The 25,334-nt window shown below is 46.6% G+C and overlaps 1 protein-coding gene and 1 long non-coding RNA gene across 4 annotated transcripts in view; one reads left to right on the top strand and one right to left on the bottom strand.

Annotated features, from left to right (window-relative positions):
* Positions 1 to 12,011: 12,011 nt before the first annotated feature.
* LOC148756098 (uncharacterized) lies at positions 12,012 to 15,946 on the bottom strand. Of its 2 annotated transcripts, none has more exons than XR_016018286.1 (2): positions 15,414 to 15,946; positions 12,012 to 12,464 (listed from the first exon to the last, which is right to left on the bottom strand). It is a non-coding gene; the product is annotated as an uncharacterized LOC148756098 (long non-coding RNA). The 2 variants fall into 2 exon arrangements; XR_016018285.1 differs by lacking the exon at positions 15,414 to 15,946 and adding an exon at positions 14,260 to 14,391.
* SH3GL3 (SH3 domain containing GRB2 like 3, endophilin A3) overlaps positions 14,367 to 25,334 on the top strand; it is a 61,899-nt gene continuing 50,931 nt past the window's right edge. Inside the window, exon 1 of one of the 2 annotated variants that reach the window (XM_019743532.3) lies at positions 14,367 to 14,803. In XM_019743532.3, the coding sequence (XP_019599091.1) occupies positions 14,759 to 14,803 (45 nt within the window). In that variant the 5' untranslated portion in view covers positions 14,367 to 14,758. The remainder of the gene's footprint in view (positions 14,804 to 25,334) is intronic. The other variant, XM_074317512.2, reaches the window with a different exon arrangement.

Here is a 25,334-nt window from a genome sequence, read left to right on the forward strand (position 1 = left end):
GGGGACGTACTGTTGGTGTGTGGACGGGGCCTGTGGAGTGGATTTCTCCCTTTCGCCCAGACCTGATGCTGGAGACAGAGTGGAGGGAACCTCAGCTCATCTGGCCTCCAGGTGGATTATCTACAATAGATCAGATAGCTTGTGCGGTTGGCACATCTCCTGTATTTTATTATCCTGAAGACTGTCTGCCTTCTTCCCAGGCTTGGGTGACGTGAGGAGCACGTTTTGCAATGGTCTTAGCTTTGGAAGGCACAGGCTCTAGGAAGAGAACGGAGGAGAGAAAAACCGCAAAAAAAATTTCTTAAACTCAAGCAAATAAAGTTGGATGTATTCATTAGCATTATGTGATCCCTAATCCTTTATTTATTTATACAGTTTTAAAAACAGTGCAGTGGAGCTTAACACACTTGTGTTGTAGCTCTTGCCTCTTTTCATTCTAACCATCTGGGCAGGTCTCGCTAATTTAGCTTAAACCCTCTGTATGCTATAATTTGCTTAATAATTCCCTGTGGTGTACCAAGATCTGTAAAACCCAGTTTTACACAGTAAAGTAGAATTAAGACATTTCAAAGTGATAAATCTGATAGCTTGGGTACAAATTCTGGGAATTTGTTAAATACATACTGGAAACAAGAAAATAAAGTTGAAATGTCCTTAGAAGGAATGGCTGAAAAATAGGTACTGATGTGATCAAAAGTAGAGGAAGCAGAAAGCTGTCAAAAGCTTCCCAAAGCATCTCCAGACGTGTAGACAGGGGGCCATGGACAGTTGTGCCGGCTGTGGCCTCCCTCTTCTGAGGGAGCTTGTACTCTGCTCCCCAGGTTAGGTGCCCGTGGGATGGCTCAGATGCTGGAGAGAGGCTGAAGGCAGCCCTGAGAGCAGAGGCACTGTATCTCCTGTGCACTGGACCAGAGCATACAACTATGAATTCTGGGACAGGGTACTTCTAAGGGATTGATGCTTTGGCTTTAGGCAAATGGAGCTTCTCCGGGACCCTCCAGCAGTTGGGGAACCCGGTGGGGTGGCACCTGGTGCCTCCTGGTAGACACTTTATGTGTGTCTTGTGGGGGACAGAAAGGCAAGGCCTAGACCTCCCACTCTCAGACTGCATAGCTGAAGGTTCTAGAAGGTTCTAGGTATTCAGAGAAACTCAAGCGTTTCCATCTGTTCAATTAGAATATTTGCAATAGACTGAACATCTAACCTTCCAAAGGCACTTAAAATTAGGCCCCACATATGTCTGGAAATTAAGGAAATGAAAGACAACTTGCCAAGGGTCAAGATCAAATAAAAGGATCTCACCAACCTCCTGTTCTTTTACGAAATTGAAGACCTTGGAAGTGACCGGGGCCAGGTCTGGAATATCCAGCCTTTGCTGCCTGGGTGGGGGCAGGGAGGGCCCCCTCCTGGAGGCTTGTGTCAGGGTCACATGGTGGGGAGTTAGCTGCACCAAGGCCAGGAGGAGAGAGGGCCCCTTTCCTTCCCAAACAGAGGGAAATATGGAAGGAAAATGTGGGTCCCCGGATTTATTCAAGTGGAGATGAGGGGGTTGGGGGAGCTAACACCAGATGGACTCAATTTTCTATGTAAAAATCAGGTGAGGTCATCCAGCAAGTGTCAGTTGTGGGGGGGAGGGCAAACGCAGAATGGAAAACAGAGAGAAGACGGCTGTTTTTGAAGTTTTTAGCCTTAAATGTGTTGCATGGGGGGTGGCCAGGATTAGGTAATTGGCGATTTGTTTTGTTTTTAAGCAGAAGTGATGGATCCACAAAGGAGAAAATTCAGGCCATTTGTTCATCGTCACTGATCTAAGCATTATAATTTCATTCCTGTTTTTAAAATCACTGCTATGCATAGTCAGAATCTTTCAAAGTATGACTTCATGTAATTTCTTCTTGCATCTAGAAAAGTGCACATAGTTTAAGGGTATGGCTTAATGTACTTTTCACAAAGTGAACGCTCTCACGTGCCCTGCACCCGGGCTGGGAAATAGAACATTAGCCGTCCCCAGAAGCCTCGTTTTGACCCCTTCCAGTCATGACGGCTCCTCCCAAGGGGGACCAGAGTCCTCATTTCTAACAGCTTAGATCAGATTTGCCTAAAACAAAATGAATTTTAAATGCTCAATCCATTCCTGCTCCATAAACCCACGGAGAAGATCTTAAGTCATTCATTTATGTCTCAGATGTTGTGGGGTGGCAGAGCTCATCGGATTCTGTACCCAATGTGTGTGTGTGTGTGTGTGTGTGTGTGTGTGTGGAAATGGGCCAGACAAGCTTCGTCTTGCAGGAGCTTGATGGAGGTGAGCTCAGAGTCTAGGAGGAGACCCTGTGACAGGTGTGCACATGTCGGTGGCTCCAATCGTTCTCCATCACTTCAGCTGCATCGGCGCTTGTCCCCCACATAGATGGGCAGAGGATGCATGCACATAAGAGTCAGGAGTCAGGAGAAGTCCCAGGATGGGATGGTGCCAGTTGAGACAATACGTGCTCACTAAGCCGTTTTCCCAGCTCAGAGTCTGGTAGGGAGAAGAACGGCACAACTAACTAAAATGAAATAAGGGCCACAGTCGGGCACAAAGTAATCCCGTCTCCATGTACACACCATGCAATACCAAACACATAGTCCTGCATAACCTGGCTCAGGGAAAAGCATCTCAAGAGGCCAGTGGAAGAGACATTATAAATTGAGAAGTGCTGCTCTAGAGAGCTGGGGAATCACACAGCCTTGTGGCTAATGCTGCTGTTTCATTTTGTGGTCTTTGCTGCCATTTAGTGGCCATATTCATAACAGCATTGAACTAATTTTTAAAATACAAGTCAATCCAGGGAGTGATACTGTATAAAGTTTTCTTGTGGGAGTAGAGAGGCACATACAGGACAAGTGGGAGAGTCTTGAAATGCCACATGCGAAGGGCATTGCTGCTACATTTGTAAACACAGCAAAATCCTACACTTAACCGGAATCGACCACCGTATCTTCTCACCAGGGCAGTAAAAAGAGAAATTGGAAGTCAATGTCTGTGTCTTCTTTTTTGGTTTTCTTAGAGTCACTCAGTGATCTATAATTCCACAGCTATTACCTCTAAGTCCTGAGAATTGATGTCTTTAATGTATTCATTTAGCCCATTTTATAAAAGGACTTGGACATGTTTTCTTCCCCAAGGGGCACGGGGACAAGGGGCACCGTTAGAACATTAATCCCAGTTGGTACCTGGAGACAAGACATGTACAAACTTGGACTGATGGGCTCTGGAGCCAGAATCTCCTGGCCAGTGAAGGCTCTGATGCAATCCTGAGCGGGGACCACAAGAGGAATCCAGCATGTGTAATAGTGATACGAATAGAAATATCTCGTGTATTTAAAAAACCTTCTCTGTATCCTGTGAGGTCAGTGCTATCAAACTCATGGTCCCCTTAAAGGAGCTGGGGCTCTCGAAAGATCAAGGACAAGGCCACACCCGGTAGGAATTCGCTGTCCACTGTGACAGCACCGCTATGGACACCCACCAGATGTGCCCCTGGGGAAACCCTGTTTCCTGTGCTCCCGCCTCTGCTGGCCATGCAAGCAGGACTCCTGGCCCGTAGTCCAACCTCTGGCTGCAGAGTTGACTGACACATTCCGTGGAAGTCAGTACTAGTAGGACCCTACCTCCCTTCACCTTCAAAATGCAACGTGACCGACCCCTCACATGTGCTTGGCCCTTTAACTCCATCTTCTTTTACCACAACTCCTGCCTCATCATCACCCCCAGCTTCTTCCTAATCTAGGTCCTCATCTGCCATCTTCATAGTCTCTTACTTATTCATTAAATGAATATTTGTGTTTATGAGGCGGCTCTGACAATCCAGGTGCTCTGCTGGTATGGGGGGCAGAGTAAATACACAGAAGAATCTCTAGTCCTGCACTGCACGCACAGTAGCCACCAACCACATGTGCTATTTATGACTTAATTAAAATGAAATAAAATTAAAAATCAAGAGCTGCAGTTGCCACCTTTTAAGTGATTAATAGCTACTGTTGGCTACAGATACAGAAATTTCCACTTATCGCAGAAAGCTCTATAGGGACAGAGCTGCCTTAGAGCTTTCATTCATTCTGGTAGTGGGGGTAAATGGCAAAAAATGTTCTTAAATAGATATTATTAAAATATAGGTCGATAAAGAGCTATGAGGGAAAATAAAGGGATACATAGTGATGGAATCGGGATGCAGGGCCTGCTATTATGACAACTGGCTCTGAGGGCCACTTCTCCTTTCTTGAAATTCCTCCTTTGGCACCATGACATAGTTCTCTATTTGTTCTTCTCCTACCTATCGGGCCAATGCCATGGTGGTGGTCAGCCCTTCTTGACTTTCTTACATGACATACAACAAGCGTCCCCCTGATGAACTAAAGTCCAGATGGGATTCAGGACCTTGAGATATCCAGACTGTAGCAACATTTGTACACTCAACGCCATTCAAATGAGCATCGGTGACAAGACTAAAGGTGCCAGTGTGCTTTTCAAAAAACGTTAAAATATGAGTAAATATTGTGCAACTAACCATTGCCTAGCTTGCTTACGATTGCTGCAGGATTGCCTCTGCCATTCCTCAGTATCACCACGAGGTGGCAGCATTAGTTTACAAATGGAACTGGCTGACAGAGCTCACCGCTGCTATGTCTGTATATGACCACGAGGTGGCAGCATTAGCTTACAAAATCTGCCCTCATTGATTACTAATACCCAGCACAAGCTTCGAGCATGAATTTATTAGAAGTCAAAAGTAAATCCTCTGGGGTAACTGTGAAAAATGAAAACAGCCCCTATGTAATTAACAAAGGCTCATTAGAATTACAGCATGACCCAGAGTTCTAACTGAATGTTTATAGAGCCCAGAATAATGGGGTCGTGTATGGCAGTTAACTCTGACCTGCATTAATTCACTAGTGAATTATATTTCCTTTCACTGTTGAGATGGTGCCGTTCCCCCAATGCTCATTTTAACATACATGAAAATACTTCAGTTTTTTTCTCTGCATTTTAAAATGAAAAGATTCCTCCGGCCTTTACTTGGCTGATCAATTGATTTTCCATCAGCTTCAGGTAAAACAATAAGTGAAAAAAATCTATACATTTGTCCCCAGTGGTGCTCCTGCAAGTTCAAGGCAAATTGCCATGTTCAGCATCTGGGATTTATTATGTCTGGTCTGTTGTTACCTCATCGATGGGCACACATCTTTCCCAGATGTGCAAATTATAAAAGACCCATGGAGTTACAGGACAGCAATTCAGGCTTAACATAAAAAAAAAAAAAAATCCAATTGAAAAATAGGCAGAGGACTTGAATAGACATTTCTCCCAAGAAGATATACAGATGACCAAAAGACATATGGAAAGATGCTCAACATCACTAATCATATGGGAAATGCAAATTAAAACCACAATGAGATACCACCTCACTCCTGTCAGAATGGCTATCATCAATAAGCCAACAAATAACAAGTGTTGACGAGGCTGTGGAGAAAAGCGAGCCCTCATGCCCTGTTGATAAGATTGCAAATTGGTGCAGCCACCATGGAAAATAGTATGGAGGTTCCTCAAAAAATTAAAACTAGAATTACCTTATGACCCAGCAATTCTACTCTTGGATATTTATCACAAGAAATCCAAAACACTTATTTGAAAAGACATATGCACCCCTATGTTCCTTGCAGCATTATTTACAGTAGCCAAGAAATGGAAGCAACCTAAATGTCCATCAATAGACAGCTAAAGAAAAGGTGGTATATATATATACAATGGAATATTATTCAGCCATAAAAAAGAAATCTGCCGTTTGTGACAGCAGGGATAGACTTGAGGGTATTATGCTAAGTGAAATAAGCCAGACAGAGAAAGACAACATATGTCTTCCCCTATATGTGGAATTTAAAAAACAAAATATATGAACAAACAAAACAGAAAGAAACTCATACAGAGAACAAACTGATGGTTGGTTGCCTGATGGGGGTTGGAATTGGAGTCATAGGTGGAAAAGGTGAAGGGATTAAGAAGTACAAACTACCAGTTATGAGAACAGTCACAGGGATGTAAAGTACAACACAGGGAATGTGGTCAATAATATTGTAATAACTACTGATGATGTCAGGTGCGTACTAAACTTATTGAGGTGATCACTTCCTAAGTTACATAAATGTCTAATCACTATGTTGTACACCTGAAACTAATATACAGTAGTACCTCGATTTTTGAATGTTGCTGTTGACGAACATTTCAGTTTACGAAGGCCGTACACCCGGAAGTAAATGCTTCGGTTTTCGAGCACGCCTGGGAAGTCGAACATGTCACTCGGCTTCCGCTGAGTGCAAGATCCTGAGGCCTAGCTGTCGGCTGCTTTCAAACGTTTCAGAACTCGAACGGTATTCCGGAATGGCTGACTTTCAAAAACCGAGGTACCACTGTAATATTTAATGCCACTGTAATTAAAAAATAGGCCAAAATCTAAAACAACAGAAAGATCAACCAACCAAGCAAACAAACAAAATGGCATCAAAGTGACCACGGTCTAATAATGCTTATGGTTGATGCAATGTTGTCTATGCCATTCCTCAGAATCACCACGAGGTGGCAGCATTAGCTTACAAATGGAACTGGCTGACAGAGATCACCGCTGCTATGTCTCTGTATCACCACGAGGCGGCAGCATTACCTTACAAAATCGGTCCTCATTGCTCAATACCAAGCATAAGCTTTGAGCATGTATTTATTAAAAATGAAAAATAAAACACTGGGGAAAATACGAAAAATGAAAACAGCCCCTATATAATTAACTAAGACTCATCAGAATTACAGCATGACACAGAATTCTAACGGAATGGTTGTAGAGGCCAGAATAATGGCATCATGTATGGTAGATAACTCTGGTCTGCATTAATTTACGAGTGAATTATATTTCCTTTCACTGTTGAGATAGTACCCTTTACCCAACAATGCTCATTTTAAAATACATGAAAATACTACCTTATGACCCAGCAATTCCACTCCTGGGTATTTGTCACAAGAAATCCAAAACACTGTTTTAAAAAGACATATGCACCCCTGTGTTCCTTGCAGCATTATTTACAATATCCAAGATACGGAAGCAATCTAAGTGTCCATCAATAGACGTATGGCTAAAGGAAAGGTGGTACATATATGCAATGGGATATTATTCAGCTATAAAAAAGAAACTTGCCATTTGTGACAGCATGGATAGACCTAGAGGGTATTACACTAAGTGAAATAAGCCAGCCAGAGAAAGACAGATACCATATGTTTCCCCTCTATGTGGAATGTAAAAAACAAAATATATGAAGAAACAAAAGAGAAACAAACTCGTAGATACAGAGAACAAACTGATGGTTGTCTGATGGGAGGGAAATGGGGGCATGAGTGGAAAAGGTGAAGGGATTAAGTACACATTGCCGGTTATGAGAACAGTCACAGGGATGTAAAGTACAGCATAGGGAATATGGTCAATAATACTGTAAAAACTATGGATGGTATGTGTAGGGACAGAGCCAGAAGTGCAGTTTTCAGGCTCTCGGTCTCACAGGGTAACATGCTGGCTCAGTAGTAAATGGCCATCAGCTGTGATTGCATGGCCATCAGATGTGGCTAGTTGGCCATCAGCTGTAACCAGTGAGCCATTGGCCAGTAATATAACTGCCGTGGCTACGCTAGCAGCAAATGGGGGGCTAGCAAGAAGATGGTGGCTGAGCTAGCAAGTAAGGATTGCAGTTAGCAAGTGGGGTTGGTTGGTTGGCAGAGAAGCGGATGGCAGGTTGCGGATCGTGTAGTTCCTGCTTTCTGTGTCTCCAACCCAGCCGCCAACGAGACTATAGTGGTGTGACTCCCCTACCTATGGCTTCGTGGGTGTTCCTTTTTGGCCTCACCATATACTGCGTTCTTATGTGGGGAGCGGGACCAGAGACCCTGCTTGACACCCTGCAGGACAGTGTCTGATGGATACTAGATTTATTGAGGTGATCACTTTGTAAATTGCATAAATGTCTAATCACTATGTTGTACACCTGAAACTAACATAATATTGTATGTCACTGTAATTGAAAGGTAAAAAAGAAAGTTATTTAAACAACAGAAGGACCAACCAACCAAGGAAACATACAAAAATGGCCTGAAAGTGACCACTAATATATTTATGGTTGCTGCAGGATTGCCTCTGCCATTCCTCAGTATGACCACGAGGTGGCAGCATTGGTTTACAAATGGAACTGGCTGCCCTAGCTCACCGCTGCTATGTCTCTATATCACCACGAGGTGGCAGCATTAGCTTACAAAAATCGGCCTTCATTGCTCATTAATACCCAGCACAAGCTTTGAGCATGTATTTATTAAAAATGAAAAACAACCCCTATGTAATTAACAAAGACTCACTAGAATTATAGCATGATCCAGAGTTCTAACTGAATCGTTGTAGAGGCCAGAATAATGGCATCATGTATGGCAGATAACTCTGGTCTGCAGTAATTTACTAGTGAATTATATTTCCTTTCACTGTTGAGATGGTACCCTTTACCCAACAATGCTCATTTTAAAATACATGAAAATACTTCAATTTTTTTCCCCTCTGCATTTTAAAATGAAAAGATCTCTCTGGCCTTTACTTCACTGATCAATTGATTTCCCACCAGCTCAGGTAAAACAATAGTGAAAGAAATCTATACATTTTTCCCCCAGTGGTGCTCCTACAAGTTCAAAGCAAATTGCCATGTTCTGCATCTGGGGTTTATTATATTTGCACATCTTTCCCAGACGTGCAAGCTATAAAACACCTATGGAGTTACAGGACAGCAATTCAGGCTTAACATAAAAAACAAACAAACAAACAAAAAATGATTAAAATGTGGGCAGAGGTCTTGAATAGACATTTCTCCCAAGAAGATATACAGATGACCAAAAGACATATGGAAAGATGCTCAACATCACTAATCATATGGGAAATGCAAATTAAAACCACAATGAGATACCACCTCACACCCATCAAAATGGCTGTCATCAATAAACCCATGCACAACAAGTGTTGGCGAGGATGTGGATAAAAGGGAGCCCTCGTGCACTGTCAGTGGGATTACAGGTTGGTGCAGACACTATGGAAAACAGTATGGAGGCTCCTCAAAAAATTAAAAATAGAACTACCTTATGACCCAGCAATTCCACTCCTGGGTATTTGTCACAAGAAATCCAAAACACTATTTTAAAAAGACATATGCACCCCTGTGTTCTTTGCAGCATTATTTACAATATCCAAGATATGGAAGTAACCTAAGTTTCCTTTAGACAGATGCCTAAAGGAAATGTGGTACATATATGCAATGGGATATTATTCAGCTATAAAAAAGAAACCTGCCATTTATGACAGCATGGATAGACCTAGAGGGTATTATACTAAGTGAAACAAGCCAGCCAGAGAAAGACAAATGCCATATGTTTTCCCCTCTATGTGGAATGTAAAAAACAAAATATATGAAGAAACAAAAGAGAAACAAACTCGTAGATACAGAGAACAAACTGATGGTTGTCTGATGGGAGGGAAATGGGGGCATGGGTGGAAAAGGTGAAGGGATTAAGTACACATTGCCCATTATGAGAACAGTCACAGGGATGTAAAGTACAGCATAGGAAATATGGTCAATAATACTGTAATAACTATGGATGGCGTGTGTGGGGACGGAGCCAGAAGTGCAGTTTTCAGGCTCTTGGTCTCACAGGGAAACATGCTGGCTCAGGTAGTAAATGGCCATCAACTGTGATTGGATGGCCATCAGCTATGGCTAGTTGGCCGTCAGCTGTAACCAGTGAGCCATTGGCCAGTAATATAACTGCCGTGGCTGCGCTAGCAGCAAATGGGGGGCTAGCAAGAAGTTGGTGGCTGAGCTAGCAAGTGCGGATTGCAGCTAGTAAGTGGGGTTGGTTGGTTGGCAGAGAGGTGCATGGCAGGTTGCGGATCGTGTAGTTCCTGCTTTCTGTGTCTCCAACCCAGCTGCCAGCGAGACTATAGTGGTGTGACTCCCCTACCTATGGCTTCGTGGGTGTTCCTTTTTGGCCTCACCGTATCCTGCGTTCTTATGTGGGGAGCGGGACCAGAGACCCTGCATGACACCCTGCATGACAGTGTCTGATGGATACTAGATTTATTGAGGTGATCACTTTGTAAATTGCATAAATGTCTAATCACTATGTTGTACACCTGAAACTAAAATAATTTTGTATATCACTGTAATTGAAAGGTAAAAAAGAAAGTTATTTAAACAACAGAAGGACCAACCAACCAAGGAAACATACAAAAATGGCCTGAAAGTGAACACTAATATATTTATGGTTGCTGCAGGATTGCCTCTGCCATTCCTCAGTATGACCACGAGGTGGCAGCATTGGCTTACAAATGGAACTGGCTGCCCTAGCTCACCGCTGCTATGTCTCTATATCACCACGAGATGGCAGCATTGGCCTACAAATGGAACTGGCTGCCATCGATCACCGCTGCTATGTCTCTATATCACCACGAGATGGCAGCATTGGCTTACAAATGGAACTGGCAAGCCTAGCTCACCGCTGCTATATCTGTATGTGACCACGAGATGGCAGCACTAGCTTACAATTTCTGTCCTCATTGCTCAATACCCAGCACAAGCTTTGAGCATGTACTTATTAGAAATGAAAAATAAATTCTCTCGGGTACATGTGAAAAATGAAAACAGCTCCTATATAATTAACAAAGACTCATTAGAATTACAGCATGACCCAGACTTCTAATGGAATGTTTATAGAACCCAGAATAATGGCGTCATGTATGGTTGATAACTCATATCTGCATTGATTTACTAGTGAATCATGTTTCCTTTCACTATTGAGATGGTACCCTTCACCCAATGCTCCTTTTGACATACATTAATATACTTCAGTTTTTTTTCTCTGCATTTTAAAATTAACAGTTTTCTTGCCTTTTCTTAAACTTATCAACTGATTTTTTTTTTTTTTAATCTGTTTCAGGTAAAACAATGTGAAAAAAAGCTATACATTTGTCCCCAGTATCCTGCAAGTTCAAGGCAAATTGCCATGTTCAGCGTCTGGGATTCCTCATGTCTGCTCTGTTGTTACCTCATCGATGGGCACACATCTTTCCCAGATGTGCAAATTATAAAAGACCCATGGAGTTACAGGACAGCAATTCAGTCTCCACCTTCTCAACTTTCTGCAGCAGCCAGGTATGTGGGGATATTAAACCGAGAGAAAGAATGCTTTTAGATCTGCTTTATCTAAACACTTGGCACACTGCAGAATTTCTATGTACCGGGCCCAAAACCGTTCTCTTTTGTGCATGAGCAACCCAGGATACCTCCCCAGAAGGGAATTGGGTGAGAGCATTTTTTTTAAAGGGGACAATAGAGAGACAAAGTTACCAGCTAAGAAGTCTGGTTACGCTGACATTTTAGGATTAGTGAAGACATCAGTATTTGACCTCAGCGCTCCAAGGACTGCCCAGAACTGCCCTGTGGAGCTGTATCAGCCACAGGTTTGATGACAGAGACCATCACAGCCTCCCTCCTGCCATCGCCCTGTGATGACTCCCGAACCCAAAGATCCTTCAGGTTAGAGCGATGCTTGTTTGTACCTCACCCCCAACCCCCCTCTGGTTTCATTCCACGTAGACGGCTCTGTCCAATAGCTCAGGACATTGGTATACTCCTTCCTTCCTAAACAGACTGAAGAGCTACGGGTCCTTGGGTCACTGAAGGGGTGACAGTGATGTGAAGGGGAAGGCTTCAACAGGCCGACATGGCTCCAGCTCGCAGGGGTTTAAATCTCCCTCGGAGCTATTTGCTGTGGTAGAACACATCCTCCTGTTACACATGAACTGAAAACTGTCCCCTAGACACTCAGAATATACCTGATTTAAATGGTACAGTCGTAAAAGGTAACATAGTAGGCCATGTGAAAAAGAAACTTCAAGATGTGACAATGGTACCACACGTCTAGAATTTAATAGACAATGAATAGAAGAAATCAAACCACCTAGAGAAGATTTTAAAAAATCGTCCCAAATAACATTTGGATCAAAAAGGAAATTAAAACTGCAATGACAAGTTTATTAAGAAAATCATCAGGAGAACTACATACATTGCATGATGAAAACGAGGTATGATGAAAACAAAGCCATACTCAGGAGGAAAATTCATAGTAATATAAGTGCTGTTTATACAACAAAGAAGAATAAAAATAAACCACACATTCCAATGGAGAGGTTCGGGAGCCCCTGACCAGTATTTGTGTTGCTACTGTTTTTAGGTCCGTTGTTTGGCTGCCTGGCCTCCGAAGCTTCTTCCTCAGGTGTGGATCTGACACATCCAGAGCCTGGGCAGGTCATCTAGACTGAGCCAGTCAGACGCAGCCTGGGACTGGAGTCCTCAGTGAGTACCTGAAAGAAGCAGGAACAGTTTAGCCTTCCTTCTAGTGCCCGAAGCCAGTGTCCGGTGGCTGAGCCAGCACCTCCCATGAGTGGGCACGGGACATGCTGGGGATCTGACCACTCAGATTCCCGGTTAGTGCTCAAGGCCCCACCTGGCCCCCTAATCCCTAATCCCTCGGAGTCTCTGAACTTCTGATATCCTCGCCAGACATTCTTTTCCAGTTTATGTTAACCAGGGTCAGTTTCCTTTGTTAATAACTTCGATCCCCTGAACAAAAGGGAAGGAATGTATCATAAAGAAATTAATGAGACAAAATAAAAACGATGGCAATGATGAATATGCTCATGAAATATCTTAAAAACCAATCAAGTTGGCAAATCACTGAAAAAAATTAAGAAAAACAAATAGTTTTGCAAAAGAAAAAAAATGTCTATGAAAGATTTTGAAGTTTAGAATTTATGAGATTCTAATGTGCAACTTTACACTTGATTAAATGAAGAGATAAATTCCCAAAATTAATTGAAGTAGAGAAGTTGAATATTCTATCAACCATGGGGGGAAAAAATGCCAAAAAGTTAAAACAAAAACAAACCCACCCACCCTCTTCCCAAAGTGCACAGCAGACTGGTTTAGGGGGGAGTTTCTTCAGACCTGTGCTGTTTAAACAACTCTTGGACATAGAGAAGGAAGGCAAGTGAGCATGCTCCAGGCAGCCCTGGACCAGCCCAGGACACGGGGGACCCTGACCCCAGTCCTGGAGCCCAGCTGCCTCTGCCTTAGTGCTGCAGTTGCCCTGGGGGGAGCCTGCTGTTGTGTGGACAGGCCAGCTTGCTGTGCTGTTCTGACGCAAGCGTCATCACCCTCACATCTTTCACTTACCTACCTGTGGCTGGTGTCAGCCCCAAGCCATCGTAGTTAATTCTCCGATGGCCACTAAGGTCATTCATTTCCTCCCACATCGGGGGGAGAATGGTTCTGCTCGCTCCTGTCTACTCTTTCTAAGGGAAAGTGAGGAAACTGAGGCACCGGGCGGTGTAGTTACCAGCCCAGTCCTCACTTGATGAGGCAGGAATAAAGGACGTGGGAGCTAAGGAGAGGCTGTGTGACTTCTGTCCTGGAGAAAAGCAGATGCCAGCGGTGGACGCCAGGGCACAGGCAGGAACCGGGGCAAACCTGGGCTTTTGGTCGCCACAGATGGCATCGGTGGAGGGCCCAAAAGGGGAGCGTCTTTCTTTTAGGCGGAGCCTGGAGTTGCCACAAGTTTCTGCCTGTGAAGCGTTTCTAAGAAGGGGCTGTAGGTCTTGGGAACCCTCGGGGCCTTTGGGGGCCAGATGAAGCACGGATGCCGACGTTCTGGGAGCAGCTCGAATGGACGGGGCAGCAACGGGAGGCTCCAGGCCCCTCCCTGGCTGGGCCTCGGCTGTGGATACACAGGCTTTTGGCCCCTGTGCAAAATGACACTAACTGACACAGCTGGTAGGAGTTACCCAGGCAGCTGGGTCTCGCGTCTCACGAATTCCCCAGGGACGGAGCGCGCTGTTGATGGCTCCTTGGAGATAGCTGCTGTTAATGCCGAGTGCTCCGGGGAGACAAGAACCATATTTACCAGCAAATTACCCGGTGACTCGGCCTCCTGGAGGACCCAAATCATTTGGGCAGATTGTACCCAGAGCACGGCGTGGGGCGCGAACAAACAGCCTCGCCGCCCACAGGCCGCTTCCTCCTACCACAGGTCCCCGGTCCTGTTGCATTTCTCCCCCTACGCGCATTTTGGGGCGTCCCTTTCTTAAAGCAGAAACCTACCCAAATGCGCCAGAGGGAGGCGATGTCGCCTGTGCGTAAAAGCAGGTGACGTACAAGTGCCAGAAGCTTAGCGAGATGATCCCTCTCCCACCACCCGAGGCCAATGGAAAGCCGGGCGCCTCTCATCCTGCGCGCAGCCAGAGCGCGGTGCGGCTCTGCGCTCTGCCCTCGCCGACCTCCCCACGCCCAGCTCCGCAGGCGGCTCTTCCCTGCAGCTGGGGTCCTCCGGGTCTCCACGCAACAATGAAGCGTGGGCGGCCCCGGCGGCCTCATTTGCATACCGCCGCGGCTCGGCCAATGGGCTGTGCGGGGGCTTTGGCACGCCGTGTTGCCAGCTGCGTGCGCGCGTGTGTGCGAGTGTGACAGCGGCTGTGGCCGTGGCCGTGGGAGGCGGGCCCGGCGGAGCCCTGCGCGCGGGGACCGGGCTCCCCCAGCGCGTCGTGGCCGCGTGGCCCGGCCGAGCCCAGAGACCGTCCACCCCCGGCCGGGCGCCGCCGCGATGTCGGTGGCGGGGCTGAAGAAGCAGTTCCACAAAGCCAGCCAGGTAGGGGGCACGGGGCAGAGAGGGCAGACTGGGCACCGCGGTCCCCGAGGCTCCGGGGCCTCTGGGGCTCTGGCGCCCTGAGGGACCTGTCTGGGGCTCCCTGTCTTCCCGCCTGGGGTGGAGCGCGGGCCGCCGGCTCGCTCCCCGGCTGCGTGGCGCCTCGTCCTCCCCAGCCCCCGGCCCGCGCTCCACCCCCGCGGGAGCCGCTGTAATTCTGAGGGTCTGAGCGGGGCAGAGGAGGTGGCGGCGGCGGGGTCTTCGCGCCGGAGAGCTTGGGCTTCCGGAGGCCTGGAGGCTCGGCTGGTGCCTCTCCCGCCCGTCGCTGGAAGGAGGACCCGAGGAGCGAGGTGCGTGCGCGGACGCCCGCAGGCCCCGGGATGCCGTGTGCTCGGCACCGGCTGGGGCCCCTGCGCTCCCGGCGCGCGCCTCGCAGCGGACCCGCCGGACGGCGCCCGGCTCCGGCCGGGGCTCCCCACCGCCGGCCTTCCTCCCCCACAGCCTTCCCGGGGTTCGCTGGGACTGGGCACCAGGCTCCTGGAGCTGGCACAGGGCTGCCAGTCTGGTGGAAAGACACCGAGACAGACACGTAAACAAACAGTGCTATACATACCTCCACGCGCAGAGGGTGGCAGACAACACCGTGGGGGCCTCTGGGAAAGCTCCTTGGAGGAGGAGACCTCCTTGGAGAATTAAATAGGAGGAGGAATTACGGTTGGAGGTTGGGAGGAAAGGAGGAAGGGCGTGCTGAGCAGAGGAAACGGGAAAACAGGGAAGGAGGCGTGAAATTGGGGTGTGTGTTGAGAAACAAATTTGTATTCCCGGAGAGCAGCCTCCAGCTGTGGCACAGCGGCCATTGTAAAACCCATCCTACACCCCATGCCTGCACCCCTGGACCTGTTGCTCCATCCCTCCTTCAGCCCCAGTTTTGCTAGAACCAGGTGGACAGATGAGGAGGTCTCATCCTGCTCTTCCCACAAATTAGCGCCCCCGAAGCAGCTGGAGTTAGAGGAGTCTCTTCTTGTTGCCTCAGCCCTAGGCTGAAAGGCACGGCTGTCCCCTCACTCCCCTTCCATGAAGAAACTGGGTGATGGCCAGTTTCTGGCCGGGGCCGCTGCGTGGGCAGTGGTGCTATTCGGGGTGGTAGGCAGCCCTGCAGGAGGGGCCAGCTGGCAGATTCACTGCTGACCCCGAGCACTGGGAGGGGTCTGTGGGACACTCAAGTGTCACCAGCCTGGCGGCAGGTGCCTATCCGGACCTGGGGCTCGGGATGAGGCAGGGACTGGGCCTATAGGCTGTTTGGCATTTCCAGACTAACTGGAGATTAAACAATATACGTGCAAATGAAAGTGAGAGAATACACAGTGAGCAAAATACCGACTCCAGGGAGCAGCCACGTTTAGGGACAGGGTCTAGCCCAGTACTTGATAAGCAATGGCCACGCAGTGTGTGTTTATTGAATAAATGAAACTATTGGGGTGGAGGAGAAGAGGAAGGAAGGAACTAGTAGAACTCAGGGCAGAGATGAGTGCCGCGGAAACCTGGGGTGGGGGTGGGGGGGTGTTTAAAGGCCAGAGCCAGCAGTTAGTGTTGCGGTGAGCTAGGACCTGAGGGGTGCTGTCAGCCTGGGCGGCTAGGAGGCCAGTGTCAGGGTAGGTCGGCAGTGCCAGAGGCTTGTTACACTGGCCTCCTTCGAATGGGTAGGGAACTAACCTTTTTTTATGGAAAATTTTCTTGTACTGATTATAAACTTCACAGGAGCAGATCTCAGAGATGACCCTTGGATGATTCAGCGGGTTGGTTTCTGACCACTAACCGGCGTGACGAAGGGTTGAAATCTTAGGAAGTTATTGATATTGGAAAACTATTATGGTAGTGAGGGGGTCATTTGGTTTAACCACCCATAATCAGTCCATTACAGATGAAATGAGCAGAGGGTCTACTTTAGCTTTCTTTTGCATGAGCTGAACTCTTTTGTGACTTTATCTGGAAAGCAAGCTATCACAGGTTCTCTCTGGGCTTGACAAACCACCTTTTGTGTTCAAAGTGCCCCTTGGATACATTTTTATCTGTTCTAGAAGTCTTTCTAAGAACTCGTGTAATGTGACAGAGTTGGTATAGAAATTAGACTGGGTTCGATATAATAAGAGGAAGCACGATAATAAAAAAAATGCCAGATCTTTTTCTCAGGCAACATTTTAACAGCAGGTTTTAATTCATGTAGAACTTTCCCAGGTCAGGGGAAGGGAGTCCCGGATGATGTCAGTGGCTTAATTATCCCCAGAGACCCAGGCCTGGCTTTGCCACCAGCCAGCTCTGTGACCTTGGGAACGTGACTCATTTAATAACCCATGTGGACCTTGGTTTCCCTCTGTGTGATGGGTTAGAGGATTTAGAAGCTATGTCTGTTCTAAAATTGATTGTGGCGATGGTTGCCCAACTCGGTGAATATACGAAAAACCACTGAATTGCACACTTTAATGGCTGAATTGTGTGGCATGCGAATTATATCTCAATAAGGTACGTGTGTGGGTGTGTGTATGTATCAATTCTGAAATTCTTAGGTAATTCACTTAAAATATTTCATAGAAAGACAAAGTTGTTAAGGTTATCTTTTACCAGGAACCAGAACCATGACAAACTGAGGTGACCTTTCTCAGTGGTAGGCAAGGTAAAATAACTTTATAACCTCCCTTCTTTCCTGACACCTTACCTATCTCTGAGGGAAAAAAGTCCCCTGACTTGACTGAGAATGAAAAAATTGTAAACCCAGGGATTATGCATCATGTTGGAAACCAACAGGAAAGAGGAAGGAATAAACTAAAATGAGACAAGTACACGTTCAAAACAAAATGTAATTAATTATTCCCCTCAGCATCTGGGGCTAGAACCCAAGTGTCCCAAGTTCGTAATTCAATACCCTTTTTCTTCTCAAGATTTTGTAATAGAGCCATTTACTCTCCTCTTGGTAGGGCGCTGCTTGAGCTGTTAGAGACACACACACATGGCTTAGAGAGGGTTCTGTGGTTTCTTGGGAAACGGGCCTGACCAAAATGAATATAACTTACAGTAATGACACTAGTGTCATCACCCCGTGATTTGTAGCAATCGTGCTCATTTCATAGGCGTTCTCTGGACAGCAGTTGTTGGGGGTGCAGCTTGCTTAGGCCACCCCTCTGCTTGCCCTGACCTGGGTAAGCCAGAGTCTGTCTCTTTCTGGACTTCCTGGAGCCTTGTTCCCCATCCCACGAGTGTAGGGAAAACACTTTCATCTTGCCTCTTTGTCTTCTTCTCTCGGAACTAACCATATACTGGTGACCTTAGATGGTGATGACATTTGTGGGCTTCATGGTAAATTGATTTCTTTTTGCCCTTATGGAGGTGTGCCCTTTAACCTCTGTCATGGGACCCAGCTAAGGGCCGTGGGAATGTAACCAAGGTTGTTTTTGGGTAACGTTTCCCCCTTTCTCTTTTAATGCATTAACCGGAAAAATGATGAGCGGTCACAAGGGGCATGGACATTTACCCCGTAATGACAGGCTGGCCATTTATGGGGAAACGCTTCAGAGAAGGATATTCTCTGTAAATTATGAGAATCTCTAGGGAAGCAATGAAGGTCTCTTGTTACACTTTGTCATTAGAGAGAAAGAGAAAAATGCACTTTGCAAAATCCATACTGATTTAGTTTTTTCTCTTAGATGCATCAGAAAATATGATAAGCTAAAAACATTCTTGCTCCTTTCTACATGGATTTCTTGATAAATGAATTGGTAAATCTATGCAGTAATTATTTTTTAAAGCAAGGTGCTAGAGTTAAATGGTCAAACCTGATTGATTTTGATTTTTATAGTATCTGAAGGACACAATAAAACCCAAACATTTCTTACTTCAGGTGACTTACTTTCTCTAAAGTAAATGTAACTTAGGGTATCACTTGGGATTCGATGTAAAAATGCACGTTCACACACGGATTTAAAAAAAAAAATTTTTTTTTTGGTGATTTTTTTTCAGATTAAATTTTCAGCTTTATTGATAAATGGAATGTAAATTATGTTTCCCAAAATTAAGTGGGGAGCATATTATGTGTATTTGGGGGAGCTAGTGTTGGCATGCTTTACCCAGAAAATAAAATTGCCAGTTAACAGTACCGTACACTATTTTATTTGGCTCAATAATAAGTGAATGTATGCTGGAGAGTCTCCGTCAGCAAAACGTGGATAATTAGGTTTTGCTTTTCAGTGGAAACCCGGGAAAGTGTTGAATTGGGGGGATGGGTCTGGAGGAAGCAGTAGGGTGCGATGGATTAGGGACCCCCTGGAATAGTTCTGACTGTTCCAGGGCTTCTGTGAAATGCCTTCCCAGGGTCATCCCCACACGTTTTGACCACAGCACCTGCGGCAGTCACCTTCCTAAGTCCGGTGTTGTCCCTTTCGACTTTCTTTCCAATCCGACAGATGGTGGCGTCTTTCCCTCTGGCATCGCATAAATCCTTCCCAAATATGCGTGCCACCAAGTGCTCCGGCTGCTGAAATCATCCATCACGGGACAGGCGGCTGCTCATTCAGGCTGGATGACGTGGGTGCCCCCGGCAAACCTGACATAGGAGTCATATCTCCTCATCCACGGCCGTGTTCTTTCTTCCTTCCGGGCCATTGTTCAAAAGTCTGGAGGCGGGTAATCCACCAGCGGAGGCGGTGTGAGTGTGCCTCTGTCTCTCCTGGTGTAACAAGGTGCTGACACCTCGCTGGTCTCTCCGCTGTGTCTCAAGTCCATCTACTCTCATTTTCTCAGGGATTTTGCTCCCATCGGGGCACCTCTCTCCCGCACTACATTTTCTTGTTTCCTGGCTCACCGCCCTCGGCATATGGAGGAACGGGGTCAAGTACTTCCAATCCACTGCACCTTGCTAAAGTGGACGTCCTCTGTGGTACCCACTTCTTGTCCTGTTTATCCCTTATGACAGCCTCAGACTTGTAAACTCTGCCTGGCACATAGTAGGTGCTCAGCAACCATCTGCTCATGTTGAATAAACACCCAGCAGGACAGTGACTCGCGGCCTGGATGGTCTGTTTAACTCCAACTTATTGTTGGTCTAGATCCTCTTGATTTGGGGGGCAGGATGTTCCAAACCCAGATCTCATAATAAAATGTCCTACTTTTGAAAGATTGGCAGTGGATGGAACATTTTAAAAAGCTGTGCAGGCCAAAAGGAACACGTGGGAGACGAATTAATATGGTCGACTTTTCAAATCGGTACCCAGTTTTCCTTCCAGACCAGGTGTGCGTGGCTTGAGTGTTTCATCTGCAGGGTAACTTTTTCTCCAGTTCGAATAGTTGTAGGGTGATTCCTGGTCATCCCGTGCGTGGCCAGTTCTTGCTTAGGAGCAAACGACGGTCTCTGTGCAGACAGCTCTGGGCTTTGCGTCAAGGATGTGCCTGGAAGCCTTGTTGGATGAACTGAGCGTTTGCCCCTGTGCGGTTGTGTTGGGCTCTTTGAAGGGGCTTGGCTGGTGTGATGTGGGAACTGGGGGGTGATCAGGTGTGAGGGCAGGCGGCCGTGAGGGCAGGCGGCCGTGAGGGCAGGCGGCCGTGAGGGCAGGCGGCCGTGAGGGCAGGCGGCCGTGAGGGCAGGCGGCCGTGAGGGCAGGCGGCCGTGAGGGCAGGCGGCCGTGAGGGCAGGCGGCCGTGAGGGCAGGCGGCCGTGAGGGCAGGCGGCCGTGAGGCCACCATAGAGATGCAGCAGTGCCCGGGGGGCAGAGCAGCAGAAGCAGGCGTTGGAAACGGTGGGCAGCCTTGCAGGTCTGTGCAAATCCTGGCAAGATGTGGGGGTGGGGAGAGCGAATACGAACTATTTGGGAAGATGCTGAGAAGAGGAAGCCACAATAGGGAGTTTCTGCAACAGTCTACGGCGGCCATAACCCCTTCCTTGGTGCTCTCGTTGAGCCTTAGCATGTCCCAAATAAAAGCTATGTATCTAAAAACCGATTTTCATGCATTTTATGGAACTCGCACAATTTGTTTAAAAAACGGTTCACCAAATCCTTGAATTTTTTCCATCCTGGATCCCTACTATTCCAATTGATGTCTCAGACCAAGTGCTTTTTCCAAGAAAAGACAGAGCCATTACCTAAAACAAATGGTCTTGTCCTTTTAAGGGTTGATTTCTCATTAGGATGAGATTTGGCCCCATCATGCCCCTTGCAGACTCGCCATGGGGTTCCTGGAGGCGCAGGGTAGGCTCTCAGTTTACTTTGGTGCGTGATCTTCCCTGCGGCCCCAGCTCCTTCCAGCAGCCCTCAGCCTCCCTTCTGCAGCAGCCTGGGCTCACTCACTCCTTTGCCTGTTCATTACTTTTCCTGGAAAGCCTTCCCCCCTCCCCCCACCAACCTTCTGAGCCTGGAGAACGCCAGCTCACCCAGCTCCCTGTGTTCTTGTCTTTCTTCTCCAAAGCTGTCGCTTCTGCTCCCTGAACCCTGGGTATTGGCACATCAATAAAATCATGTTTATTGTGTTGAGATCATTGTGGTTACTTCTTGGGCCCTCCTATTCGATACTGTAAACTGCTGCTCACGCAGGAGTCTTCACAAATGCTTGTTAAGTGAAGGAGCAGCTGTTGATGCTTGCTTTCTCGTTTCATGACTTGGAGCGCACGACTTCGGGAGAAATCGGAGGTGTCCAGATTTCCAGTAGCAGAATAACTGAGACGTTGCACCCAAGTTAAAATTCCCTTTTATTGTTGTATTAGTTTTGTGTTTCACCCTGGCATTTACTTCATTTTGAGCTTCAGTTTTTAGAAATTAGGAGTCAGAATTTCTAAAAATCCAGGAAAAAAGGCTTTGCTGTCAGCCACGAGCATTATCGTAAAGCTAATTAATTAGCTTTATTTCGCAGAGGTGCTGGGAGCGGTGCAAAGTGTTTTTAGAGGCAGGATCACATTTCCTCCTCAGCTACCTTTATCAAGAAGATACTATTCTTATCCGCCTTTTACAAAGGAGGGAATTAAGGCTTCAAGGTTAAGTAAAACTTGCTCAAGGTCATATAGCTGGCGAGTGGTCTTATGAGGACTCCAGGACAGGCCCGTCTCATTCTAAGACAAGTGCAGTGCAGTACTTGTTCCCATTGCATGAGCAAAATCCATTGCTATCCTTCTGCTTGACTTTTCATCTTTGTGTCACTTCAGGGTACCTTCATCATTCATTTGAACCAGATGTCACCTGTTTAGACTCTGTATTCCAACCAGGGGTTGGAAGCTATGGCCTGTGTGACAAATACAGCCCGTCCCTTATGTTTTCATACAGCCTGTGACCTAATAATTTTTACTGTTTTTTCATGGCTGAAAAAAAAAATCGAGAGACTACTATTTCATGACACATGATAATTACCATTCAGATTTCACGTCCATAAATAAAGTTTTCTTGGAACTCAGCCATGCTCATTTGCATACGTGTTATCTGTGGGCACTTTTGCCTGGTAACCACTGAGTTGCACAGTTGTGACAAGAGACAGTATGCAGCACAAAGCCTGAAATATGACTGTCTGGCCCTTTCCAGAAAAAGTTTGCGGACCTCTGCTCCGAACCGTCCGCTTGGGGAATTTATGGATGCTGGTATACATATTTCTCAGTCATCCTGGTGACTTGGGAATACCTTCTGGTATTCATACAGCGCTGTAATGAGCGCCTTTGTAGTTCAGGAGACTCCTGGACCCAAAAGTCACCTCAGCTCATGCCTCCCTGGCTGTTTGTCACACACTGAGCTCCTCTGTCCAGAGTTTGCGGTGCTGGAGAAGAATGGCCGTAGTCTGATTACGTGCATGGGAAATCGGGAACTTTTCTGCTTACAGGTTGCTTGGCGTTTTGCATGTGTCCCATTGTAATTCCTCCCTAGGGAAACAGTGCTTGCTCGCTCCCCTGCTGGGTTCGTTCCACTTCCATCATTGTTCCCTTCTTGTTTTAATCATTCCAACTTTATTTTGCCTTCTCCTTGGCTTCATTTTGAAAGAGCCCCAGTTTGCTTTTCGTGCCAGTTCCCTACGTACTTTTCCCAGGGCTCAAAAATAAGTCCGGAGTGTGATGTCATTTTCATGTTTATCTTTCCTCTCTAGCATGACTTTGATTAAATACGTGTATTTTAATTTGTAAGGTCTGTTCTGAGGGAGTTGGTCATTGGCTCCCCAAGGCCAGTTTCAGCATCAGTTAACCTGAGTCCGTTTGTACAATGGGAATGGAATGTTCTGCCTTCTTTTGCACCGGGAGTGGATCATATATGTTTTATAGGCTTTAGAGAAACTTCATGCAGAAATTATGTGAACCAGATGGTACCCTTTCGAGTTGCCAGACAGGCATATTTGAAAGAAATACGGTGTAGTTTTTCTCCTTGGGAGATTTAGAGGGAGTTCTTGGGGAATGGAAATCAGCTGAAATTGCCATACTTAAAAATTCTTTGGAGTTCGTCAAAATAAGGAGTGCAATATCAGAAGACCAGCGTAGATGGTTAAGGAACAAATGTTAGTGGATTTACTTGATTTACTTCTCTGAGAATGAAAAGCCCCAGAGACTTCGGTAAAAGAAGGTATAATCCACAATATGCTTTTTTCTTTGATAAGGCTATGCCTTTGCTCCCTTAGATCTCGTTGGTGGTATCTGGAGTAGTGAGAGTAGGTGGGTGTGAGGTGAGGGAGATCGCGTGGGCCTAGACGGTGAACCCAGCGGGGATTGCAAAGGAGGGGGCTGGGTCTCTCTGCAGATATGAAGACCATCACGGAACCCAGGAGGCCCCGCCCGGTGGGGAGAGCTGGTTGGGGTCTCAGCTGAGCCATTTAGTAGGCGTGTGACCTTAGACAAGTCACTTGCCTTCTGTGAGCCTCAGCATCCTCTTTTCTGCCGTGGGGAGAATCCCGTCGCTAACACAGTGGACTCAGGATTTAGTGAGCGAATGCATGTGTAGGGCTGAGTGCAGTAAACGCTAGCTGGTAAGGGTACCGACCCTTCCGGGTAAGGGACCCAAACCCAGGTCCATGTTTCTTCCCAGTGCCATCTTTCACGCTAATAGAATGAGACTGAGTCGAGATAGCAGAGCAGAAAGTGCATTATTTGGTCCGTGAGGACCCTCTTCTGGGCCCCTGGGGAGCAGAAGGTCCCTCAATTCCCACCAGCCCCTCCAAATGCCGCGTGGTTCCATATTGCGTACGCTGAGATCTGTACTTAACAATTCGTGATGTAAGGGCTCGGCATCATTTTCAGCATCCCTCAAAGGTGAGCACGTTGGGACCCACATTGCAGGAGCGCCCCTGTTGTTTCATGTATAGTAGGGTGGAGAGCCCAGTGGTTAGAGTGTTTGGGGGTGTAGGTAGTAGCGCTGGACTGTGTATGGTGTTTTTGGGTCGGAGGCCCCCGTAAGCAGACTTTGAGACAGGAATTGGTGGAGACGTTGTTTCTTGGGTTATTGGTTTTCAGGAGACCCCAGGAAAACCATTGGGGAATGGGGACGAGAGATAGGGACGAGAAGGAAGCCCATAGTTACCTCTGAGGGCACCTGGTCTCAGTCCGGCTGGGGAACTCTTAGAGACACCCGAGAGTTATCCCAACCAGGGGGAGGAGGCTGGGGCGTTAACCTACTAACTGCCTGGCCATCACTGGCTGAGGGCTGCTCCTGGTGGCACTGATTATCTATGTGGCACTTCCAGTGTGTCTGCCACATTGGCTGGTGTTCATGTAGCTGGAAAACATACACACACACACACACACACACACACACACACACACACGTCAGTTTGAAAGTTGCGTGTGTGGGGGCACTGACAGCATCTGCCACCTACCAGCTCTGTGATCGTTGGTATTCTACTTCGTAGTGTGCCTTGGTTTTCTCATCTGTAAAATGGGTAATGGCACCTCCTTCTTTGACTTGTGGTGAGGACGAATTGCAGATATGTGCAAGGCTTTTGGTGGCATCCTTGCCATCTAGTAATTGCTAAATACATGCGAGTTTTTATTATTATGTGATTATTTGTTGAGTTTTTTCAGGTTCTTTGTCAGTGTGATGACAGTTCCCATGTTCGTTGTGATGTAAGAGGAAAGTCCTTTGAAGGAAAATTCATTTTTAGTTTTTTGGGGCATCAAAATTATTTCTCCAATTTTTATTTATTTTAAAACTATTACAACACAAATGAAAAAAAATAAGGTTAAAAAAAATCCCGCTTACTACTACCACCCTTCTGTTAATATTTTATTTTTCTTTTCCTTTGGAATCTGTCCACTCACATATCTACACTGTCATAATAATTAATGACAAACTCCATGTTTATCACTGATCTAGTAATAAAATAACAACCAGGCACACTTTGCAGGCTTATCTCAGACAATTCTCACAAATCTGTGAAGAAGGTGCTGCTACTGTCTTTATTTGACAGATGAGGAAACTGAGGCACACAGAGATTACGCAACTTTTTTCGAAGCACAGAGCTGGTACTTAGTGGGGCTGGAATAAGCCTGGGAGATGGCCCAGCTTGCGTCTGCCTTTGCCTCGTGATGGATGAG

Source organism: Rhinolophus sinicus, chromosome 13 (genome assembly GCF_057876585.1).
Source record: "Rhinolophus sinicus isolate RSI-liver-muscle chromosome 13, RSI-T2T, whole genome shotgun sequence".
Taxonomy (NCBI): domain Eukaryota; kingdom Metazoa; phylum Chordata; class Mammalia; order Chiroptera; family Rhinolophidae; genus Rhinolophus; species Rhinolophus sinicus.